Source organism: Galeopterus variegatus, unplaced genomic scaffold (genome assembly GCF_000696425.1).
Source record: "Galeopterus variegatus unplaced genomic scaffold, G_variegatus-3.0.2 Scaffold1152, whole genome shotgun sequence".
In the NCBI taxonomy this organism is placed as follows: Eukaryota; Metazoa; Chordata; class Mammalia; order Dermoptera; family Cynocephalidae; genus Galeopterus; species Galeopterus variegatus.
In genome coordinates this window covers 325,649-350,048 of record NW_007727263.1, presented here as the reverse complement: position 1 = coordinate 350,048, position 24,400 = coordinate 325,649, and the positions used below count along the sequence as shown (strand labels likewise).

Here is a 24,400-nt window from a genome sequence, read left to right as displayed (position 1 = left end):
TATGGATAGCCTTGCAGGATAGAGTTTTCTTGGGTGGCAATCTCCGTCTTTTAGTATTTTGAATTTATCATCCCATTCCTTTCTTGCTTTTAGCGTTTGTGATGAAAAGTCTGATGTTAGCCTGATTGGGGCTCCCTTTGATTTGATGCTTCTCTCTTGTAGCTTCTTAAGATTCTCTCTTTGTCTTTGAGTTTTGCCAATTTGACTATAACATGTCTTGGAGAAGACCTTTTTGGGTTGAATACGTTTGGAGATCTTTGAGCTTCCTGGATCTGAAGATCTGTGATTTTTTCTATACCTGGGAAGTGTCCTTCCTCTTTTTTGTTGAATATGTTTTCAATGCAATCTCCTTTTTCCTCCCCTTCTGGAATACCCATGACTCGGATATTTGAGCGCTTAAGGTTGTCTGATATCTCTCTCAGATTTTCTTCAATGCCTTTGATTCTTTTTTCTTTTTTTTTGTCTGCTTATGTTATTTGAAACAGCCCATCTTCAAGTTTAGAGGTTCTTTCTTCAACTTCCGTAAGCCTGCTGGTTAAACTCTCTGTTGTGTTTTTTATTTCACTGAGTAACTTCTTCAGTTCGGCAAGTTATGCTACATTCTTTTTCAGGGCATTGATTTCCTTGTAGATTTCTTCTTTCAGGTCCTGTATACTTTTCCTCATTTCTTTGTGTTGTCTAGCTGAGTTTTCTTGTATCTCATTCAGTTTCCTTAAGAATTATCACTCGAAAGTCCTTGTCAGTCATTTCAAGGGCTTCTTGTTCTATATGATCTAGAGTTTGAGAGTTATTATCCTTTGGTGTTGTACTTTCTTGATTTTTCGTATTTCTGGTATCTTTTCTTTGATGTTTATTCGTTGTGGCAGGGGGTTACACAGTCCACAGGTTTGACACTGTTGACTGAGATGTTAATGTGGTTGCCAATTTGTTTATTTTTTTTTTGTCTTTTTTTCTTTTTTCGTGACGGGGAACAGATCGCAACCCTCAGTGTCGCACCCGTACCGGACCTGGACCGGCAACGGGATCGCAACCCTCAGTGTTGCCCCCGCTCCTCGCTCAGCCAGTGAGCAGCCGGTCTGTATGTGGGATCCGAACCCTCGATGGGAGCGCTGCTGCTCTTCCCAAGCCACGCACTGTAGCAGCGCGCCACCGGGCCGGCCCTGTGGTTGCCAATTTGGTATGGCTACTTCAGTGACTACTCAATTGGCCACTAGTGCCTTGTGTGTGTGGTTGCTTCGGGTCTTGGGCCTCTCCGGGGAGCCACCTCTCTGGTCAGCTTGGACTCTCCCGGGCTGCTGGATCACGGGGTGGTACCGCAGGGTGTGTGGTCTCTGCCGAGCTTCCACCTCCTGTGCTGGACTTCTCCCTGTTCCATGCACTCTGGCCCAGGCTGCTGGGATGCACCGAGTCACCGCAGAGCGTGTGGTGTCTGCTGAGCTTCCCCTTACCTCGCAGGATGTCTCTCTGCTCTGTGCATGCTAGGCCGGGCTTGGGATGGAGCCGGGTGGCAGTGGTGAAGCCTACCTGCTGCTAGATCACGCGGTGGCGGCCCCCCCACAGGGTGTGTGGACTCTACAGAGCTTCTGTCTCCCTTGCTGGATGACTCTGTGCTCTGTACGCATTGGGCCAGGCTGCTGGATCGCGCAGCAGCAGCGTGGTCCCCGTGGAGTTCCCGCCTCCCCTGCCAGACGTCTCCCTGCTCCGAGCGCACGAGGCCAGGCTGGGAATGGAGCCGGGTGCCTGCGGTGAAGCCTACCTGCTGGATCACGCAGTGGCGGCCCCACAGGGTGTGTGGTTTCTGCGGAGCCTCCGCCTCCCCTGCCAGAAGTCTCCCTTCTGTGTGCACTGGGCTGGCCTGGGAATGGAGCTGGGTGGCGTTGGTGAAGCCTATCTGCCGGATCATGGGATGGCAGGCCCCGCAGGGTATGTGGTTTCCTCGGAGCTTCTGCCTCCCCCGCAGGACGTCTCCCCATTCCGTATGCACTTGATGTTATGTTTTTATAGTTGAAATCAGTTGATTTGTGGGAGAGAGTGATGCTAGGGACCGTCTATTCCGCCATCTTGACCAGGATTACTTTTTATTCATGTATTAATTAGAACTGTGTTTCTCAACTTAAAAAGCCTCTTAATAACTATAAATTTTCACTTCTCATTCAGTTTTTTAATATATACGCCCATTTAGCAAATTATTGTTTATAAACTGTGTATTCTTATCAAGAATATTTTGTTGAATTTTGCTTTCTGAAGTTTCTCTTACTGTACTAAAACACTTTTTGTTCACAATATGAAGTGCAATAAAATATCAAATATGCTTTTTTCATATGGTGATTTAGGGACTATTGATCTCCCTACAAAACTGGATCTTTCCATCCCCAAGTAATGTATGTCTTCATTTATTTTTCTTAGATTCTTTAATAGAGTTTTATAATTTTCTTTACATGTCTTGTGAGTCTGTTCCTAGGTATTGCATGTGTTTTGCAGTTAGAAATCTTTTTCCTCATGTTTTCTAGCTGGTTTTTAGTATGGAAGAACACTTTATATTTTCATATAATTATTTTATGTGGTTGCTTTAGTGAACCTTCCTTTCTTCTGTAATACTTTTTCAGTTGATTCTATGGATTTTTCATGTGGGCAGTCATTATCTGCAAATAATGATTATTTTGCCTGTTTCCTAATTAATTTATCTTTAATTTGGTTTTCTTAATTGCATTGTCTTTTGTTCCTGCAAGTGTTAGTAGTGATAAGAGTAGATATTTTTGTCTTATTTTTGAACTTTATTTCTCAGTGTTTCTCATGTTTTATTATATACCAGATGCTTACATCTGTTAGTTAGGCTGTGTATACATGTGTATCAAGAAAGTATCCTTTCATTCCTATTTAATTAAAGCTTTTTTATATAAACTTGTTAATGTTTAAAACAGTATATTAGTTTTTATTGGGCTAATTATATGATTTTTTTCTCCTTTGACCTTTTAATGTGAAGACTTAATTATTTTTCCTAATATTCATCTGTCCTTAAAATTGACCCACCTTATCATGAATCTTTCTACTTAATTCTGTTTTCCAATATTTTATGTAGGACTTTTTTCATTTATGTTTGTTTTTGAGTGTATGAATGTGGTCACGTCCTTGTTTCAGGGCTATATTGGCTTCATAAGAAGACTAGAAAAATTTACTGCTTCCCATATGCACTGAACAGTTTAAATAACATTGAAATGATGTGATCCTTGAAATTTGAAGAAACCTTTTCATAAAGCTGTTTGGATCTGGGATATTGGGAGGTCAGGGGTCAGGAATACATTCGTGAAGGTTTGGTAGGTTTTTTTTTAGTATCCCTTTCTCTTATCCAAGTCTAAGGTTAAATAAGTGTATCAGATAGGCATATCATACAAGTAGACTAAGTTCATTGCTTTTGCTAACATTATTAGGTCCTCTGGTTATTTCTGGAGCTCTGAGCTATGCAAGAAATATTTAACATAGCAGGACTGAACTTTTTTCTGCATACCCAGGGTTTTCTTTGGAAAGGCTTGCTTGCAAGGTTGACCCTTGTCTGGCATCTGGGGACTTAAATTTGGGGAGGGTTCCTTCCATTAACTGATGAGTGGCACATTGTGCCTAAACTGTTTATACAAACAGTGTGGTTTATGCTGAATACCTACGTTCCTTCTGGGAGTCTAGAATTTGGAAACCTGCCAGGCAGAGGCTACCTATATGAACAGCCCCCATTAGAAACTCCAGGCATTGAGTCCCTAACAAGCTTCCTGGTTGGCACCATTTCACATGTGTTGTCACAACTCGTTGCCGGGAGAATTAAGCATGTCCTGTGTGACTCCATTAGGAGAGGACTCTTGGAAGCTTGTGCCTTGTTTCCCCTGTACTTTGCCTCATGTGCTTTTTCCTTTTCCCCTTTGCTGATTTTGCTTTGTAGGCTTTTGCTGAAATAAACTACAGCCATGAGTATAATTATCTGCTGAGTCGTGTGAGTCCTCCTAATGAATCATTGAACCTGAGGGTGGTCTCGAGAATCCCTGATACAGTACCTATAGAATTTTGACATTCGAAGAGACTGAGCAGTCTTCAAACCTTTCCTTTTTACATGAACAGAAGTTCTTTTCCCTCACCAAGCCCGGCAACTACAACCTTTCTAACCAAACAAATGATCCCTTCTCTTAAGAAAAAGGATAGGAAACAGTGTGATATTACACTGGGAATTGACAGAATGAGCACTTTCTCAGCTTCTTGCTATAGGTTGTGTCTTTATAGTTTAACTAAAATTTCTGTGAAGATTTTAGCATCTCATGGGAGGTACTCTCCTGGACTAGAAGCTCCCAGAGAGCATGAACCCAACCTATCTTGAGCTAGATATCTTCCTAGTTTTTGGCTAATGGTAGGTGTATTAGTCCGTTTCTGTTGCTTATAACAAAATACATGGGACTGGGTATTTATAAAGAAAACAAAATTTATTTATTTATTTATTTATTTATTTTATTTTATTTTTTTGTCTTTTTTGTCTTTTTCCTTGTCTGGCAACGGATCGCAACCCTCAGTGTTGCCCCCGTACCGGACCGGGGACCGGCAACGGGATTGCAACCCTTGGTGTTGCTCCCGCGCCTCGCTCAGCCAGTGAGCGGGAACCGGTCTGTATGTGGGATCCGAACCCTCGGGCGGGAGCGCCGCGCTTCCCAAGCGGCGCACTATCCAGTGCGCCACCGGGCCGGCCCGAAAACAAAATTTATTAATTACAGTTTCCTAACTTGCCAGCTTTGAGATTTAATGCCTGCCCTGCTGGGTTTTGGACTTCTTTGGGACCTGTTACACCTTTCTTTTGGCCTATTTCTCCCTTTTGGAATGGGAATGTGTACCCTATGTTTGTCCCAGCATTGTATCTTGGAAGTGGATAACTTACATTGATTTCATAGATGGGACTTTGAACTTTGGACTTTTGAGTTGAAAGAAGTTAAGACTTTGGGATGCAATGAAGTATTTTCAGATGAAAAGACATGAGTTTTGGGGGGTCGGGGCAGAATGTAGTGGATTGAATTATGTCCCCTGAAACTCATTGAAGCTTGAATTGTGTCCCCCAAGTTTTATTTATTAGAAACTTAGCCCCCACTGTGACTGTTAAGAGGGTGGGAAATCCTATTATGGTAATTGAAAGGTAGCGCCTTGAAGAGGTGATTGGATTGTAGGACTATGCAATAGTGAATGGATTAAAAATGGTGATCAGGGGCGTGGTTCTGAGGGCTTTAAAAGAAGAGGAGATTGTGTCTTTCTATTGCTCTCTCTACTCTGCCATTTTTGGAGTGTGATACCCTGCCGTCACTGAAGTCACCACCAAAGAAAGCCTTCACCAGATGTGTTCCCTGGACTTTGGATTTCCTAGCCTCTGAAACTGTAAGCAATAAATTTCGGTTTTTGAATAAAATACCCAGTTCCATGTATTTTGTTATAAGCAACAGAAATGGGCTAATACGGTAGATTCTTAATAAATATTTTAAATGAGTAAGCACAAAAAACTAATTTCACTTAGAAATTATTCTTTGATGATGTGCCTTGGAGTTCCGTCCCCTCCCCCTGCCCTGGCCTTATATAGGTGACTAGAAGCTGACTCTTCTTTTGTACTAACTTCGTAATTGCTGACAGTTGTAAAGTTTATAAAGAAAATGAAATACTTTTCATATAATCTTTTAGTTATCTATTGCTACAAAAGGAAGTTCTTTAAAACTTAATGACTTAAGTAACTGTTTTATATTTCATATAATTTTGTGGGTCAGGAATTTGAACAGGGCCAAGATGGGTTGGCTTATATCTATACCACATGATGTCTCTTAAGGCTGGAACATCCTCACATATCTAACCCCTTACTTCCAGGTTGGAAGGGTTTGACTGGGATTATATGTTGTCTGAGGCTTGGTTTTCATTTCACCTGGATTCCTCGGTGCTTCTCCATGCAGTCTCAGGGCCTCTTGCTTTCCATGTGGCCTCTTCAGCATGGTCAGGGCAACTCAGGGTTCCCAAAAAGTGCAAAAGCCGAAGCTGCTAAATTTTCTTAAGGCTTAGGTCCAGAACCTTACTTCTATTGGTTAAAGCAGTCCCAGGGCCAGGCCAGATTCAAGGGGAGAGGAAATGGAATCCACATCTCACTGGGGAGGTGGCATGTGTGTGTATAGGGAAAGAAAAGAGTTTGAAGGCAGCCATCTTTGGGACTATCTAATGTATGAATAATGCATTTGTACGAACTTTTCAGAATTTCCAATCCTATTCATAAACTTTGGTTTTAAATGTGTGTTCTTGTTTTATGGCTGAAACATCTTGATTTTATATGACAGGCAAACACAAAGAAATATTAAACGGCAGTGGCAGAGTTATAAAATGTAGCTTAGAAAGATAATTGTCTACTATAACCGTGTCATTACAGGTGTGGAAACAATCACATGGAAGTTAGAAAATTTGTCAAAGATCATATATGTAGTAAATGGTAGAATAACTTTTAAAACTTAAGAAACAAGTCAGTATACAGCTTCACTCCATGAACTTAAACATTTTTTTTCCCAATTTTATTATCAAGTTAAAATTGGTGGTTTAAAAAATTAACTTTATTGATACATGGTTTCTAAAATATGCCTTTTAAAATACAAGCTGGTAGACCCAAACTATCACTGTAGATAAGCTAGCCCATTGGTGAAAATATGTATTTTCTATACACAAGCTCTGGCATTGGTAACTTTGTTAATACCATTTGCCTCTTTGCAGTAAAATTCAAAGTAGAATCATATCCTAAATGTATTTTTTCAGTGGATATTTTGTTTACTTGTGTACCTAAGTAAGGGATGTAAACCTACAAAAATAATAGTTTAAATCAGTAGCTATTTTCTGGGTTGTTCATAAGCATCAGTTCAGAATGCCTGTATCCCCTTCTAGACCAATTAAACAAGAATCTCTGATAGGTAGGATTCAAGCATCTTTTTTTTTTCTTTTTTTTTTTGAGATTCCCACGTGATTCTAATGTATGGCAAGCAGATTGAGCATCACTGGTCTAATTAAAATTACTATACGCCAATAAAAATTTTGTTTATTCCATACTAAGTGGCTATTTTTTGTACCCAGCAATATTCTCTTTATGTCTCTATTTGGAAAAACATAATTAAATTGTAAATTTGGCAAAATAAGATTATATGTATTGAGAAGCAAAGATCTGGAGAACTTGACAGTTATTTACATATGTAGTATTAACGGTTATGATGCATCAGTAGAAAAATTATGAATTTTCCTTCTGAGTTGATTAACCAAAGATCAGTCATTATTCATCAAGAGTCTTTAGTCAATGATTTGAATCTTAGCCATGACCTAGATAAAATATTAAGAGAATATTATACCAGAGAATATATTCACTAGGTATATGCATTGCATTCTTTCAGCCAGGGAAAGAGTCTGTTTTGTTTAGAGGCATGCACCATAACTGAAATGTCGGACAGTGATGTGAGAGTTTGTTTTTATGAGGAATGGGATTTTGAAGTGAGATTCCAGTAGCTTTCAGAATTTCCTGGCTGACATAGGAAATAACCATATTATTTTGAATATCGATTGGGTAACCCAGCAAGAAACAAACAAAAAATCCCCCTGGTCCTCTGTCTAGAGTACAGTCAGTTCTTGATGTCAGTCCTTGATCACGTATTAGGCTAGGGGTGGACAAACTACGGCCTGCAGGCCAAATCTGGCTTTTAAAAAAATACATAGTTTCATTGGAACATAGCATGGTTATTAATATACTTATTGCCTGTGGCCACTTTTAGGCTCCCATGGCAGAGTTGAATAGTTGTGACATAGACTCACAGCCTGCAAAGCCTAAATATTTCCTATCTACCCTTTTCTGAAAGTTTACCAACTCCTGTGTTATACATTTGTCTATTTGTATCACATGTTACTTGCTCATACTCGTAAATAGGTCCTTTTAGGCTGAATTTGGTCTTTCATACATAGGTGACTAGAGATGATTCAGTTTTTAGGGCTTTCAAATGGAGGCTGCAGTTGAGGAAGAGGGATTTGCTTTGGAGTATGCTTTGGCCCTCTGATGCTCCTACTACAGGGGACCAGGAGCTTGCTCACTTACCTGGAGTGGGTGTCTCCTTGTCTAGCTCATCCCTCATGTTCATCTGTATTGCCATCCTCGTCTATTGCTCCCTCTGTTGGGGGTGGGCATTTGGTAACAGGTAACTGGAGCAGGCAGCTGGGAACCTCATCCATGAGTATCTTCCACTGTAATCACAGGAGAGAAAAAACATTTTTCTTACACCTTGCTAATGATAGTGGATCTGGATGTGGATGTATAAAGATTAGGAGCTGTTCAACCTTTAATTGTGATTTAATTGAAGAGCTCAAAAACGTGTGGAGGTCCAGTGGAGAGAGCATATCTGGCAACGTGATCATCAGAGCTGCAAGATTTTTTTTTTGTCCCAATTAAAACATTTTTTTAATTTTTATTTTTAAAATTTTATTTCATTATTTTTTTGAAATTCAATTTTATTTATATTTATTTTTGTGGGATACAGTGTGTTGTTTCAGTACACGCATATACTGCAAAGTGATTCACTTAGGATAGATAGCATAGTTCTGTCCCCATTAGTTCACCCCTAATCTTCCCTCCACCCCCACCTCCATCCCTCCCAGCCTCTGATAACCATCATTCTACTCTCTACTTTTTTCCCCCTAAACACACAAAGATTAACATCCTTATTGCAAAAAAGAACTCTTAAAGATGAATTAGAAAAATCTAAGCAGAAATTTGGTGAAAGACATGAGCAGGTAAGTCTCACACCCCACTTAGAATATAAGTATATTCTAAGATCTGGTTGTGGGCGGGGGCGGGGCTGGCCTGGCCCTGGTCTCAGGATCCCAGGTGTCAGGCTAGCTCTTTTGCTAGCCTGGATGTGCGGTGGGGATGGGACTAAGGCCCATGGTCTCTGTCTCTCAGTACCCCCCGGCGGGCATCGGGCTGGCTCTGTTGCTGGCCTGGATGTCCAGAGTTGCAAGTTTGGAATGGATGTTAGTCTTCAGAAAAATACTGGGGTTATTATTTGCGGGGGGAAGGTGGTTAGGCTGCTACTATAAACTTTCATTAATAAATGTAAAGTTATTTTTGTGACTCCAGAGATTATAATATTTATAAAACATTTAAAATGATTTCAGACCAAAACCTTTTATTTGAAATCTGATTATTTCATCTATTCCATTTGTAATTCAGGCCTAGATCTGTGCCTGGATGAATTTTCTACTGGGTATAGCTGTACTCTACCTTACTAAATATATCTGTGCTAAAAGAGGAGTTATTTTGGATGTTGACTTTCTCTTCCTGAGGTACTGCGAGTAATATGGGACCTATGTTTGGGCTCAGTTTTTAGACTATGATACTTCAAGTACTGTCAGTGTGTGAAGATCCTGACATTTTTGCATTCCTAGTGTGATTAGGCAGTGAAAGTAGAGGAGGTAATGGAAACAGGCTGAATTGCTTCTCAGAATAAATGGGTTAATAGACTCTCATGTGAATTTTTTTAAAAGCACTTTAAATTTTTACTTATCTATGTTTATGGTGTGTGATTTTCTAAGTGTACTGCCTTCCCCGCACTAACTCTCTTCCTTTCTTTCTATAATAGGTCAGCGACTATCATTTGTTTCACAAGATGAGTAACAGCCATCCTCTTCGCCCCTTTACTGCAGTGGGGGAAATTGATCATGTGCACATTTTGTCTGAACATATTGGTGCCTTGTTGATTGGGGAAGAATATGGCGATGTCACATTTGTTGTGGAAAAGAAACGTTTTCCTGCCCACAGGGTAATTTTAGCAGCCAGGTGCCAATATTTTCGGTAAGTTTGTAATACTTTTTGGAAGATTCAGGTCGCTTGTAGAGAACAGTGGTCTTTTCTACTCTATGAAAAATACGTAACCAAGCATAATGACAAATTCTAGCAATCCTTCAGTTCAACATCTGTAAGAAGTTCTTCTTTGTAGACTTTTTGTTTGTTATTTTTGAGAATCGCCTTTACCTTTAGGAACATTTTAGAATTAAGAGGTTAGAAGACTTCCAAGGCCAGACAATACCCAGTCAACCATTTTTCATGGTCTCAAGATTATATCTCAGGCTGAGTCTGTTGCCCTCACCTTCTCCTCATAGTAAATGACTAATGAGACTTATTAAACTGATTTACTGGCAGATAGACTTCTTGTTACATAGGTGGAATGACCTCTGGACTTGCTAATGGACATGTATACCTCTTGGTTTCAGACTACTGAGGTCCAGGACCTGTAGGTAACCCAACAGATCTCTCTAAGACATGTAGTTTGACAATCTCAAATTAAAGAAGCTTAAGTATTGAGTAAGATCAAGTTTCATAGTTATATTAGAACTAAAACTAAACAAAATACTTATTTAATGTAAAAATTCCATTTATATGCAGCTATTGTTTGTTACTCATACCCTTAATTTCTAGGATTATAAATATTAAACTGATCTAAATAAATATTAAAATTATTCTACTTTTTGCCTAATATTAGTTAAAAGGGAATTATCACTTAATTATTGCCTGATATTTTATTGATAATTATTGACTGATGAATAATTGAACGATAATTATCCTTGATAATGGATCTTTTTCTATTTACAATGATAAAGATGGTCCATAGAGTTATAGATTTGCCTGGGAAACTTAATATCTGAAAATTGAGATGCCAGTGGCTTGGAGAAAATTTCATTTACTTTCTAGTGAAAACCACAGTCTGGCTTTTACAATCAGAATTAACCAAGACAGCAAGATAGCAACACATAGAATTACATATATTGTAGTAAATTGTATCTCTTGGAAATATTTACTCTTTAGCTAGAACTCCTGTGGTTTCTTATGAACATTTTCGGAACTTCCCATCTTGTACATATAAAATGCCACTATAGGTGGAACCAGGAGCTTAGAAAAGAGAGGAGTTTGTCAAGAGTTTTAGCTAATACTTTCCTATTCTTCTTCCTAGTGATCAACTTTACCACGGTGGTCAACTCTACTCTGGCCTTGGTCTGGTCATTATTTGTTACCAACCTTCGTCCTCTGCACACTTTTCCTTTTGTGTTTCTTTTCCTTTTCTTAAGAGTCCACTCTTTGTTAAATCAGAACTCTTCAGCCTTATGTTTAATTTTTGTTGATACTGTGTACCTTGCCCTTTTCCAAAGATAATTTGAAAAAACTGTATATGGTTATCTTTTAGGTGATCAGTATATTCTTAAAAGAAACTTTAAATTTTAGAAATTTAAAGATCATAATGAGTGAGTGGAATATACTCCCCTCACTTATTGGCCTGTTCTTGATGTCTCTTTGTAATATTTGATGGCTCACTAGGCTAAACTCAGTCATTATCAATGCTGTCTTAGATATAGTCTTATTGATGACACTGTTTTTGTGCAAAGGTAAGTTAACTGTCAGCAGTCAAGAGAAACCTAAGTGTTGTTTTAAGAGCCTGTCAATTCCTAGATAAGAACAAGGTAACTGTACAGTAGGGAACTTTTCACAGTAAACATTGAACCTTTGTGCTTGTCTCCTGGACGAAGTTGCAGGTTTATATTTAGTGTTTCAAAGGAGCCTTGTCAAAACCACTTTTAAAGCATTGAGAATCCAGATAAATACATTAAATCACATTGAGTGTGAGTTAGTGTTATTGAGGTCTTCCCAGGAAGGAGTTCTTTAATTAGGTAATTTTAAGGACATGGTTGGATGCTCTTTGGATTAATGAAAACCTTCAAGAGGGCCGAGCCCGTGGCGCACTTGGGAGAGTGTGGCGCTGGGAGCGCAGCAGCGCTCCCGCAGCGGGTTCGGATCCTATATAGGGATGGCCGGTGCGCTCACTGGCTGAGCACGGTGCGGCCGGTCTCAAAAAAAGACAAAAAAAAAAAAACCTTCAAGGGTGTTTTTAGGTAGAGTATATAACCCAATGAAGAGGTATGCTCAAAATATTCTTGAATCTTTTGCTGGGTTGTCTCAACTATTTTCCTGAGGCAAGCAAGAATGCCAGGCCCTGGGGGAGGGTGGGAGAAGTTCCAGGCATGTATGGAGACAATCCCTGAAATGCTAGTCCTGCTGTAAGAATCTTAGGAACAGAGAGAATCGTGTTCTTGCTCCCTTAGTCCTTTGCTCTCACTTTTACATCTCTTCTTTCTTACTCTCTACTCTTCTCTCCCTTTTTTGCCATCCTCCCTTTTCCTCCTCTGGCCACTCTTTCTTTCCTGATGGAGATTTACTTGGCTCATATTATTTCTCCTAGAGTGATAGAGGTGGAAATTCAAATTCATTACCCTACTGGATTGTCTAGTTTTCATTTTTTACATGAGCAGACAAGCAATAATGTGGGGCTTTTTTTAAACCTGAAAGACCAAAAAAAGAAAAAAACATCAAATCACTCATAATTTCATTTTTAATTTATAAAATAAAAAATATAAGTCCTTCCCTCTCAAGCATCAAATTCCATTCCCCAGAGACAACTGCTGTTAACCCTTGATTTTTTTCTTGGTTTAAAAAGATATATCTATATATACATATGTACATACATATAAGTATGTGGTTATACACTTTTTTTTATGCAATACATATGTATCTGTAATTTGACTTACCTACTGTATCCTGGACATCTTTCTAAGACAAATATTTCTAAGGCAGTACATATTAACCTTCCTTGATCTTTCTAGTGGCTGCATAGAATATGTATCATAGTTTTTTCAACCATGTTCCTATTGATGGACATTTATTTATTTTTTCAGTGTTTCAGTATATATTCTTATCAATTTATATTTACTGTATTATTTCTCTAGAATTGAGTCCTAAAAGAGAGATTAGTGAGTTGAAGGGTATGCACATTTTAGATATGAATAGGTATTATTAAATGTCTTTACAAAAAGGTTATACATTTATATATACTCTCAAAGCAGTCCATGAAAAGATCTGTTTTCCCATTACTTTTGTAGCAATGAATATTAACAGATTTTGTTTTTTCCTTTTTGTCTTTTTTCGTGTCCGGCAACGGATCGCAACCCTCAGTGTCGCACCCGTACCGGACCGGGACCGGCAACGGGATTGCAACCCTCAGTGTTGCTCCCACACCTCGCTCAGCCAGTGAGCGGGAACCGGTCTGTATGTGGGATCCGAACCCTCGGCGGGAGCGCCACCGCGCTCTCAGGCGGCGCACTGCTACAGTGCGCCACCGGGCCGGCCCTTAACAGATTTTTTAATTACTGCCAGTCTGACAGGGGAGAATGGCATCTAATTGGTGTTTTTAATTGTTTTTATTTAATTACATCTTCTATAGAGTTTTGATTTTTAAACCAATTTATTGACTTTTAACACCTCTATATTGATTTCATTGTTTCTCTCAAAAGATCACTTTTATCTTTCTATTTAATATCTATTACATATCTTGAGCCCTCAGGATATCTCATTAGTTTAATTGTTTATGGAATTAAATCAAAATAGTTCTTAGATCATTCTTCTTGCTTTCTTTAGAGAATCATTTAAATTGATAACTTTGAGTTTCTTCACCTGGATTTTTGTGTCATTAAACAAATTTATGTTTGTATAGTGTTGATAAACAATATTTCATACATTTTATAGCAAATCCTATTTGAGGTTTTCCTCATGTGTTTCTTCTCTGATGTGCAGAGCATTACTGTATGGTGGAATGCGAGAGTCTCAGCCTGAAGCAGAAATCCCTCTCCAAGACACCACTGCAGAAGCATTCACAATGCTACTTAAATATATCTACACTGGGCGGGCGACGCTGACAGATGAAAAGGAGGAGGTGCTGCTGGACTTTTTGAGCTTGGCTCATAAATATGGATTTCCAGAGCTGGAGGATTCTACTTCTGAGTATCTCTGCACCATACTCAACATTCAGAATGTCTGTATGACTTTTGATGTTGCTAGTCTGTACTCACTTCCCAAGTTAACTTGTATGTGCTGCATGTTTATGGACAGAAATGCTCAGGAGGTGCTCTCAAGTGAAGGTTTCCTCTCCCTTTCTAAGGTGTGTTTTTGTCTACAAGTAATTTATAGGCATGCACTGTTTTTTATTTTTATGTGTACAGTAGAAATATAGCAATGGACTAAGAATAAAAAAATAAAAGTCATTGGTATCCAAGAGGATGTCTAGCCAAATCACTTGCCTCTGGTTGTTGGGACTCTAGATCATATAAGAGAGAGAGGCTCTTTGGTTTTGTTTTCTTTTAAGATTCTTCTGGTGAGTTTTATGTACAAAATAGACTGTGCAGCTAGGTGGTTATTTTCAATGTGATGACAGTTAAACGGCCCTTTATGGTATTGCACACTACTTTTTGGTTTTGTTTTTCTTTGACAGAGAGTGCAACTAATAATTATAGCAAGAGGGCAAATTTATAAAGGAGATCTGATGCATCATTGGATGTCTTTAAATTACTTTTTTTTTGCTGGCTCAAAATTTACTATTATAGCTTGAGTAAAACTATTTTGCTCAAATCATTCTCTGTACCCTGGGTGGTGGTTGTCTGTCCTTTTCCCTTTTTGTGTTTCTTCTAGGACCTGGATATTTCTAATTAGAAAACGTATTGAAAAGCTACGTATCTTGGTTTGAGTGTAAACTATGATTTTTATTATTCTACTTAATTTTTAAAGGCAAGCATCTTTGAAGGTTGTGCCAGTCTGGAGATCTGAGAACTAAAAATATGGTAGTGTAGTAATACTGTGGAACAAAAGATTTTGAACTATAAATGTTAGATGTACCTTACTGACTTACAGAGGTATACTGTCCTGAAAAAACTGTATGTATCGATAGCTCTTCACTTTGCCACTTTTCTTCTTGTTTTAAACAAGATGGGTGAAGATGTATTTGGAAAGAGTAGATGTTTGATGTAGTGGTACAAGATGCCTGGGTAGGAAAGAAAGGTGATACACCATTTCTTGTTATTCACACAGCTATAATGGGCAGGAGAATATGTGGCACGAAGCATAAGGAAAGAAGAGGGTCAAAAAGAGTTATTTGTCTAAATATAAGCGATACTTGCAGTTCTGAAAGGCTTTACTGATTGATCATGCATATGGTTGGGCTCCATAATAACTGGAGTTTTTCCTTTTTTTTCTTTTCAGACAGCACTTTTAAACATCGTATTAAGAGATTCATTTGCAGCTCCCGAAAAAGATATTTTCCTAGCCTTGTTAAACTGGTGTAAGCACAATTCAAAGGAGAATCATGCTGAAATCATGCAGGCTGTGCGTTTACCTCTCATGAGCCTCACTGAACTTCTGAATGTTGTGAGGCCATCGGGACTGTTGTCTCCTGATGCCATTCTAGATGCTATTAAAGTACGATCAGAGAGCCGGGATATGGATCTCAATTATAGAGGCATGCTCAGTAAGTACCAACTTATTCTAAACTCACCAAGAAATTTTGTTTGCATCTTATGCCATTCTCAGCTACAAAACTCTAGCTACAAAACTATAGTGCTGGGATATGTGGTATATTTAGGTCTACAAACATGGTATTTGTAACTCTGCTTCCTATAGTATGTCATTCCTTGTCATTCTCCTTTGTCTCTCCTGAGAATGATTAGCCTTTGGAGATCCCCAAATAGGTATTTCTTGCCATTCCTGTTTAAATTTTTCAAGCCACTCCCCATAGTGTCAGAAATAGACACTTTCCTGGAAAGCTTCTTCTCATGCTAAGACCTTTCCTCCCTTCCTCCATCAAATAAATACTAAGTACATGCCATGTACTTATGACTTCAGATACTATGAACATGGAGATTCTAAATAACAATAATAGCTAACACTTGTGTAGTATTTCCAACACTTATATGGTGATTTTTCTTATTAATGAAAATAATAGCAATTAACACTTACAAAATGCTTATTATATATGAAGAGCAGACCCTACATGACCATTTTATTCTTACGACAGCTCTTTGAGGTAGAGACAGTTATCGACTTCATTTTACAGATGAGGAAACTAAAGCACAGAAAGGTTAAGTGACTTGCCCAAAGTCACACAGAAAGATGCGGAGCTCAGAGTCACACCTATGTAGTTTGGCTCCAGAGGCTGTTTAATTAACCACCAAATTATGCTGTGTAAGTGCAAAACATAATATCCACCTTTGATCCTTTTAATTTCATTGTGGAAATAAGACATACCTTCCATGAAAAGTTAAATACAACAATCTTCAAGACGTTACATGCAGTGGAACTTTGGAAGGAGGAGTGGCTTGGAATGATTGAGGGAGATTTCATGGAGGTTGTGATGCTTGAGTTGAGCTTTGACATTTAATTTGAATGGCATCTGGGTTGGGTGAATTTAAGATGAGAAGACTGGTGAAGTTAGTAGACAGAAGTTAGAGCATTTGAGGGCCATGAATAGAAGAGCTTGATTAGAGTAGAAGGCTTATGTTTATTAATAGCAAAGGAAGTGTGTGAAGGTCAGCTCAGGTCATCTTTGAAACTAGATTGGAATCTATCTTATATGCAGGGAGGAGTCAATTTAAGAGACGGGGAGTGGCATGCATACAGTGGTGGTTTTGAAAGATTGATCCATGGTGCTATACTTGAGGATTTGGGATAGGTAAAAACTAGATTCAGTGAGAGTAGTGAGGAGTGTATTTAATCTGTGCACAGTTGATACAAACTCAAACCAGATTGGTGGTAGAGAAAATAGAAGATAAAGGATGTGTAGAAGGCATGTTATGGGAAAAAAATTGGATCTTGATGGTTCAAGGGATTTAAATTTGGGGATTAAGTTTAGGAGAAAGTTACTATATTTTATCAAACCTAGGGAGCCAGAAATTCTGAGGCACCATTATTTTATATGCCACTAAGGAATCAATCCTGCCAATTAAACCGTGACACACCATGATGTCTGCATTTGAATTTCAGAAATGTTAAACTTTGAAAAATGTGTGTGTCTTAGAGTTAATAAAATACAGTACTTTGAAGATGATGCTGAACTTGTTTTTAGGTTTATTAGGTTTGAGGGTTTCTGGGACATCTAAGTTGTATCTCATGCTAGTCATTTCCCTGAGTAATCTCTTCCTTGATCATGGCTTCAAACACTCCCTTTAAATATTAATTGATCTTGAATAGGTATCCTTAGCTTGGACTTCTCTCCTGACTCATCAGATTTATTTTCACTGGGCATAGAAGAAAAAGCATATATTTGGGGCCAGATAAATTTGACTTGAAATCCTGAATTAGTCACTTACTAGTTGTATGATGTAGTATTAAATCATTTAAGAAGTTTTACCTGTAGTTTTATATTTCCTAGTGTTGTAATGAGAATTAATTGAAATAATGTGTGCAAGCTCAATATAGGAAACCATTGTTATCATATTATCATTACTGATGTATTCTTCCTCATCTCTGTACATCTGTGTGGGAATTATCACAGTGATCACATTGTTTTAAACATTTTTGTTTACTTGTATTTGATCCTTAAAGGCAGAGATGATTGTTGCTTTGCCCCCCATGGATTTGTCACCCCACTTCCCCTGGGTGACAGAGCCACAAAGGATTACTCAAAGCCCATCTCTACTGAGCAGTGAGAAGCCCTGAAGTGGTTAACTTCCCCAGAACCCTCAAGCAAGAGGCATTCCTTCCTTGGGAAATTAACCCTGAATTGGGGTTCTCTTCCTGCACTTATTTTCCAGACCAGGAAGTTACAGGAAGAGAACATAGGTGGGGTTATAGTTTACCAATATAGGCTGGTAACTTTCAGTGAAACAAGCCAGATGACATTCCAGTAAGGCAATTAAGTGATCCATTAACAAAAGCTTGATCTTAGCAAACATTCTCTTCTTACAGCAATTTCTTAGTATCTTTACATATCAATCAGTAACTAGTCTGTCCTTGAGCCAGCAGCACCTTGAGAGACTTTATAGCCTGAGGAAAATTTCCAGTCCTCCGCAAGGTCAATATTTGAAACTGCAAGGCTTTGGAAAACCAGGCCCTGTGAAGTACATTTGCTGTAAGAATCTTCTACAGATGATCTTTGAAGGCCTTACTGATCTTTGTGTCATCAACATTTAACACACTGAATAGCATATAGCAGGCACTTGGTGAATACTTGGTGAATGAGTGCAAGAAGAGTCTAATAGGAAGTGGAAACACATTACTGGTGTTTAGGAAGCCATCAAAGCTGGTACTAAGATGTCAAAACTGTGCTAGAGTATGGAGAAAGAAGTAAAGATCAAAGTCTGTGACTTGGAAAAGACCTATAGCCAGGGAACTTAAGGTAGAGAAGAAAGAATTGGAGGGGTAGGAAGACAACTTGGATAGAGGAGAGTTACAGAGGCCAATCAAGAGGAGAGAGCTTATATACGGAGAGGGTAGTCAGTGGTATTTCGTGATGTTGGGAGGTGAAAGAGAATGAGAGTAGAGGGAAAACATTTGAATATAAATTGTAGTGAGTGAGTAGTCTGGACAGAATTCTGCTGCACAGGGAATTAGGCCATAAATATTTGAAAGATAGTGGATATAATGTGTTGACCATCTGATTTGTGAATTGGGCTGAAAGGTGCAGAGAAATAGTATGGTAACTAGAGAGAACAGCTTGGGAGAGGTCCAGGAAGAAATTGGAGATGCTAGAGAATGGTAATTAGTTGAGGGTCAGCCTTGGATAAAGTGTGGGAGGGTAAAGAGGTAATAAGATGAGTAGACTTTTTAGACTTTGCAAATCCTCATTGTTAGATTCTCTCTTTTATAGGCTCCTTCTCCAGACACACACCCTGCCCCCACCTTCTTGCCCTAGGTTTGATTTAAGGTGTTGATAGGGCCTTAAAACTAGATTCATTATAGGAATAGGCTTGGGACATGGCTGCGGAGTGAGGGGATGTTTTGTACTTTTCACATAGTTACTGATAGCTTGAATTGATCAGCTGGTCAGTGTAGGTGTAAGACCTGTGTTATAATAAACCCATGAAATTACTTGTGAAAGGGAAAAATCAACAAGTTGAGGCACTCAGTTCTGGAATGATATACTTACTGTGATTATTGCTCATCAATGTTAAATGCTTCATTTTGGAGTAATTCAGGGGGCGGTCAAGGAAGAGATTATATAAATGTTTGGGAATCCTTTATCTAACTTCTAAACTTGAGCAATGATTAAATAGGCTGTTTTTTCTGACTTCTAAAGTATATAAATAGTAAAATCAATAATATAAATACTAAGGAAGCATAACACTTCCCTATCAGATCCTAAAAAAAATAGGTTAATTATTTTCTAAGTAAATATTGTCATAACATTCATATCATTACTTTCTTTTTATCAGATTTCTTCATTGGTAGGAAAAAATTATCTAAAGTCATCATTTCAGAATTGTTCCTAGACTGATGACTTGGAAAGATAGGTCTGCGTATTTTGAAGTTATTGACAGAATTTGTTGGTTCACTTTTTTGTTCTTCCCTGGGTGTAGGTTCTGTGTATTGGGGGACTTTTCATGATATATAGAGAGGTTCTATTTTGCGATTAGTGGCATAAATACTAATGCTTTTTCTTTGAGTTCATTGTCATTGGTTACTGGGAAGTTTAATTCTTAGAGCTGCACATCCTGAGGCTTTTACCAAATTACAGAGATTTTTCCCCCTTAAAAAAAGAGACTCCAGAAGATGTCTGTAACTTACCAGTGATGGTTTGCCTTTCTGGAAGATAGTTCAGACTAGTTTTATGCATATATAATGATGAGCATTTGTCTATACAGCTGAGGAAAGGGAATTAACTTTTTAATGAAATTATTTTTTTCCTTTGGATGTTTGAACTACCTGTACCATTTCCTTAACATTTAGTTTTATCTTAGTGGTGGAGATATTTCTGTCTTGAAAGCTAGTGCTTTTTTTATTAAGGCTGAGTTATACTTTGTTTTGTATATCTCAAGTTTTAGATTTTGCAAAAGGGAGCAGCAATTTCTTGTTTCTGCATGTTTATAGCAAGCTACAGATCACAGATTCTATCCTCAAGATCTCTATTGAGTAAAAGTCAATCTGTTCATAGTACTGCTAAGTTAAATTATTGCTTTGTGTGTGTGTGTAAATCTGTCCTGTTTACCTTGTACCATTTCTGTATACTTTCTAGTCCTCAGACTGGGGGAGCTTGCCACTATGGTGTTAATTTTTGGTTTACTTGCCTAGACTCCTGCTAGACTAAGCTTCTTGGGGACAATATTTATGGGGTTTTTTTGCTTGTGTTTTTCCAGCACCTAGTGCAATGCCTGAATCTAGCCTTTTTTTTTTTTCTTTTTAAATAAATGAATGACTGGAGGCTGGCTAGTTAGCTCAGCTGGTTAGAACATGGTGCTGATAACACCAAGGCCCAGGGTTCAATCCCTGTACTGCAAAAAAAATCCCTGTAGCAGCCAAAAAATAAAATAAGTAAATGAATGAATGGATGGATGAATGAATGAATCCATCCCTTTCTTCTAAACTAGAATTCAAATCTGTTTAACCTATCAAATAAAGACAGCAATAACAACAATGAACCTTTGATACTTTTAAAAGTCTTTGACTTCTGTTACTATTGTATCTTCCCAACTATAATTTGTTGTGATAAGGAAAATCTCACCTGTAAACTAGGGAGTTCATGAATCATCTCCATGAGTATTCCTCTGTAGAGGCATTTAGTGTCTGTATATGTGCTCTTGTCTCATTAGATGGAGCTCTAGAAGGCTGAGTGTGATCAGCACATAGGAGGCAGCTTAGAACATTTTTTTCCCCTTTAGATAAATAGAATGAAAGTCCCTTTCAGTGCTGTTTCTAAGTAACTTGTCTAAAGTTACCAAGTAAAATTGATGCCTGAGCTGGAACCAAAGTACTGGTTTTCTGACTCACGAGGCCAGTGCTCTTCTAGATTCTCTTGTGTGTTTGAGTAAAAGCACTGTCAAATGTGGAAAGTAGGCCTACAGAGAGTGGTGATAGTGGAGAAAGTTAAGCTAAAGATAGGAGTTGTGGAGAAAGTCATTTGTAATGCTGAGGTTGTTGGGAGAGTATTCATAGGAGGGAGCCATATGTTCTTCAGGGAAGTTGGGATAGGGAGTAGAAGATGATTTAGGTGACCGAATCGAGCAATGGCATTGCAGTGGACAGAGAATTAACTCTGCATCCAGATAATCAGTTGGGGTGAATGACCCTGTCAACCTACAGTAATACAGAGTCTGATAAAAGATGATGATGAACTTAAAAGCAATTAAAGAAAAACACAGGATAATCCAGCATCACTCAGAGTTTGGCACTGTTTTAGCTAGGGGCAGGTCCTGCTCTATTTCTTAGTTTTTTCCCCCCTAATAATTGGCTTGTTTCTACCAAGCTGTGGAGCTTCAAATATTAATTTTTTTAATGTTTGTAAAATGCATTAAAAATTGCAAATGTAAAGAAAACTGTGATTGTTATCAACTATCTTGTCGAATCCCCACAACCTGGTATTTTTTGAGAGCTCTTTGCTTTACTGATAGACAAATAGAGACACTAAGAATATTTATGATTTGAATTATTTTATTATTGATTTGGATTTTCTCATGATGTCTTTCTCTATTTATCATCACTTAACTATAGTTTTTTGTTTTTTTTTTAAGGAAGGAGTTTATTTGAAATTTTGGAAATGATTTTTTAAATGCACTCCCTTTTTTTTCAACTTTATATTTTTGTGGGGTATAGTGTGTTGTTTCAGTACATCCATATACTGCACAATGAATCACTTAAGGTAGATAGCATAGTTTCGTACCCATTAGTCCATCCCTTCTCCTCCCTTTCACCCCCTCTCCCCCAGCCTCTGGTAACCATTATCCTACTCTCTACTTTTATGAGAACCACTTTTAAAAAAATTTTAGATTCCAGATATGAGCGAGACCATGTGGTATTTGTCTTTCTGTGCCTGACTTACTTAACATGATCGTTTCCAGTTCCATCCACATTGTTAGAAATAATAGGATATCATTTCTTTTATATCTGTGTAGTATTCTATTGTGTATACCTTGTGTATTCCATTGTGTATATAGTATTTTTACCCATTCATTTGTTTATAGGCACTTAGGTTGATTTTATCTCTTGGCTGTTGTGAGTAGTGTTGTGATGAACATAGGAGTGCTGGTGTCTTTTTGATATACTGATTTCATTTCCTTAGGGCATATGCCCAGTAGTGGGATAGCTAGATCTTAAGGTAGATATATTTTTAGTTCTCTGAGGAACCTCTATACTGTGGGTGTACCAATTTACATTTCCACCAACAATGTAGGAGGGTTTCCTTTTCTTTGCATCCTTGCCAGCATTTGTTATTTTCTATATTGTTGATAATAGTCATTCTAACTGGGGTTTGATGATATCTCATTGTGGTTTTAATTTGCATTTCCCTGATGATTAGTGATTTTGAGTATTTTTTCATGTGCTTGTTGGCCATTTGTATATCTTCCTTTGAGAAATGTCTGTTCAGGCCCTTTGCCCATTTTTTAATTGGGTTATTTGGGTTTTTGCTGATGAGTTGTTTGAGTTCCTTATACATTCTGAATATTAGCTTCTTGTTTGATGTGTAGTTTGCAAATACTTTTTCCCATTCAGTAGGTTTTTTCTTCACTTTGTTGATAATGTCCCTTGCTGTGCAGAAAGAGGGTTTTCATTTTGATGTAGTCCCATTTGTGTATTTTTGCTTTAGTTGCCTGTGCCTTTGTGGTCTCATTCAAAAAAGCACTGCCCACTCCCATTTTGTGTAGCATCTCCCATATGTTTTCTTCTAGTAGTTTCATAGTTTCGGGTCTTTAATTTAGGCCTGTAATCTATTTTGAGTTGATTTTTGTGTATGGTGAGAGATATGGGTCTAGTTTCAGTTTTCGGCATGTGGATATCCAGTTTTCCCAGCACCATGACTGAAGAGGCTGTCCCTTCCCCACTATATATTCTTGGTACCTTTGTCAAATATCAGTTAGCTGTAAATGTGTGGGTTAGTGTCTGGGCTCTCTATTCTGTTCCATTGGCCCATTTGTCTATTTTTATGCCAGTACCCTGCTGTTTTGTTTACTATAGCTTTATAGTATATTTTGAAGTCAGGAAGTGTGAAGCCTTCAACTTTGTTCTTTTTATTCAAGATTGCTTTAGCTACTATACGGGGTCTTCTGTGGTTCCATACAAATTTTTTTTTCTTTTTTCTTTTTTTGTCTTTTTTACTGACCGGTAACGGGATCGCAACCCTCGGTGTCGCACCCGTACCGGGGACCGGCAACGGGATCGCAACCCTCGGTGCTGCGCCCGCACCGCGCTCAGCCAGTGAGCGGGAACCGGTCTCCACATGGGATCCGAACCCTCAGTGGGAGTGCCGCCACGCTCCCAAGCGGCGCACTCTCCAGTGCGCCACCGGGCCGGCCCGTTCCATACAAATTTTAAGATTGTTTTTCCAATTTCTGTGAAGAATGGCATTGGTATTTTGATAGGGATTGCTTTGAACATGTAGAGTGCTTTGGGTAATATGGACATTTTGATGATGATAATTCTTCTGACCCATGAATGTGGGATATCTTTCCATTTATTTCTGTCCTCTTCAATTTATTTCACCAGTGTGTTGTAGTTTTCATTGTAGAGGTCTTTCACCTTCTTGGTTAAATTTACTCCTAGGTATTTCATTTTTGGGGTAGCTATTATGAATGGGATTACTTTCTTGATTTCTTCTTCAGCTATTTCATTATTAGTGTATAGGAAGGATGTTGATTTTTTGTGTTGATTTTGTATCCTGCCACTACACAGAATTCCTTTATTAGTTCTGGTAATTTCTTGGTTGAGTCTTTAGTGTTTTCTATGTATATGATCATGTCATCTGCAAACAGGGATAGTTTGACTTCCTCCTTTCCAATTGGGATGCCCTTTATTCCTTTTTCTTGCTTTACTGTGCTGGCTAGAACTTCTAGTACTATGTTGAATAAGAATGAGGAAAGTGGGCATCCTTGTCTTATTCCAATTTTTGTCCATTCAGTATGATGTTAGCTATGGGTTTGTTGTATATGGCCTTTATTGTGTTGAGATACGTTCCTTCTATACCTAGTTTGTTGAATGTTTTTATCATGAAAGGGTGTTGGATTTTATTGAATGTTTTTTTCTGCATCTATTGAAATGATCATATTGTTTTTTTCTTCATTGTGTTGATGTATCACATTGATTGATTTGTGTATGTTGAGCTATCCTTGCATCCCAGGGATGAATCCCACTTGATCATGGTGAATGATCTTTATAATGTGTTGTTGGGTTTTGTTTGCTTATATTTTATTGAGGATCTTTGCATCTGTATTCATTAGGGATATTGGTCTGTAGTTTTCTTTTTTTGTTGTATCTTTTTCTGATTTTGGTTGACACACATGTTAAGGTTAATGTTGGCCTCATAGAATGAGTTTG

At 38.2% G+C, this 24,400-nt stretch overlaps 1 protein-coding gene across 1 annotated transcript in view; it reads left to right on the top strand.

The window, feature by feature from the left end:
- Nucleotides 1-24,400, top strand: part of LOC103592449 (BTB/POZ domain-containing protein 9) — a 349,068-nt gene that overhangs the window by 30,038 nt on the left and 294,630 nt on the right. Inside the window, exons 2-4 of the mRNA XM_008575183.1 lie at nucleotides 9,651-9,862; nucleotides 13,688-14,051; nucleotides 15,146-15,410. Of these exons, the coding sequence (XP_008573405.1) occupies nucleotides 9,678-9,862; nucleotides 13,688-14,051; nucleotides 15,146-15,410 (814 nt within the window). The 5' untranslated portion in view covers nucleotides 9,651-9,677. The remainder of the gene's footprint in view (nucleotides 1-9,650; nucleotides 9,863-13,687; nucleotides 14,052-15,145; nucleotides 15,411-24,400) is intronic.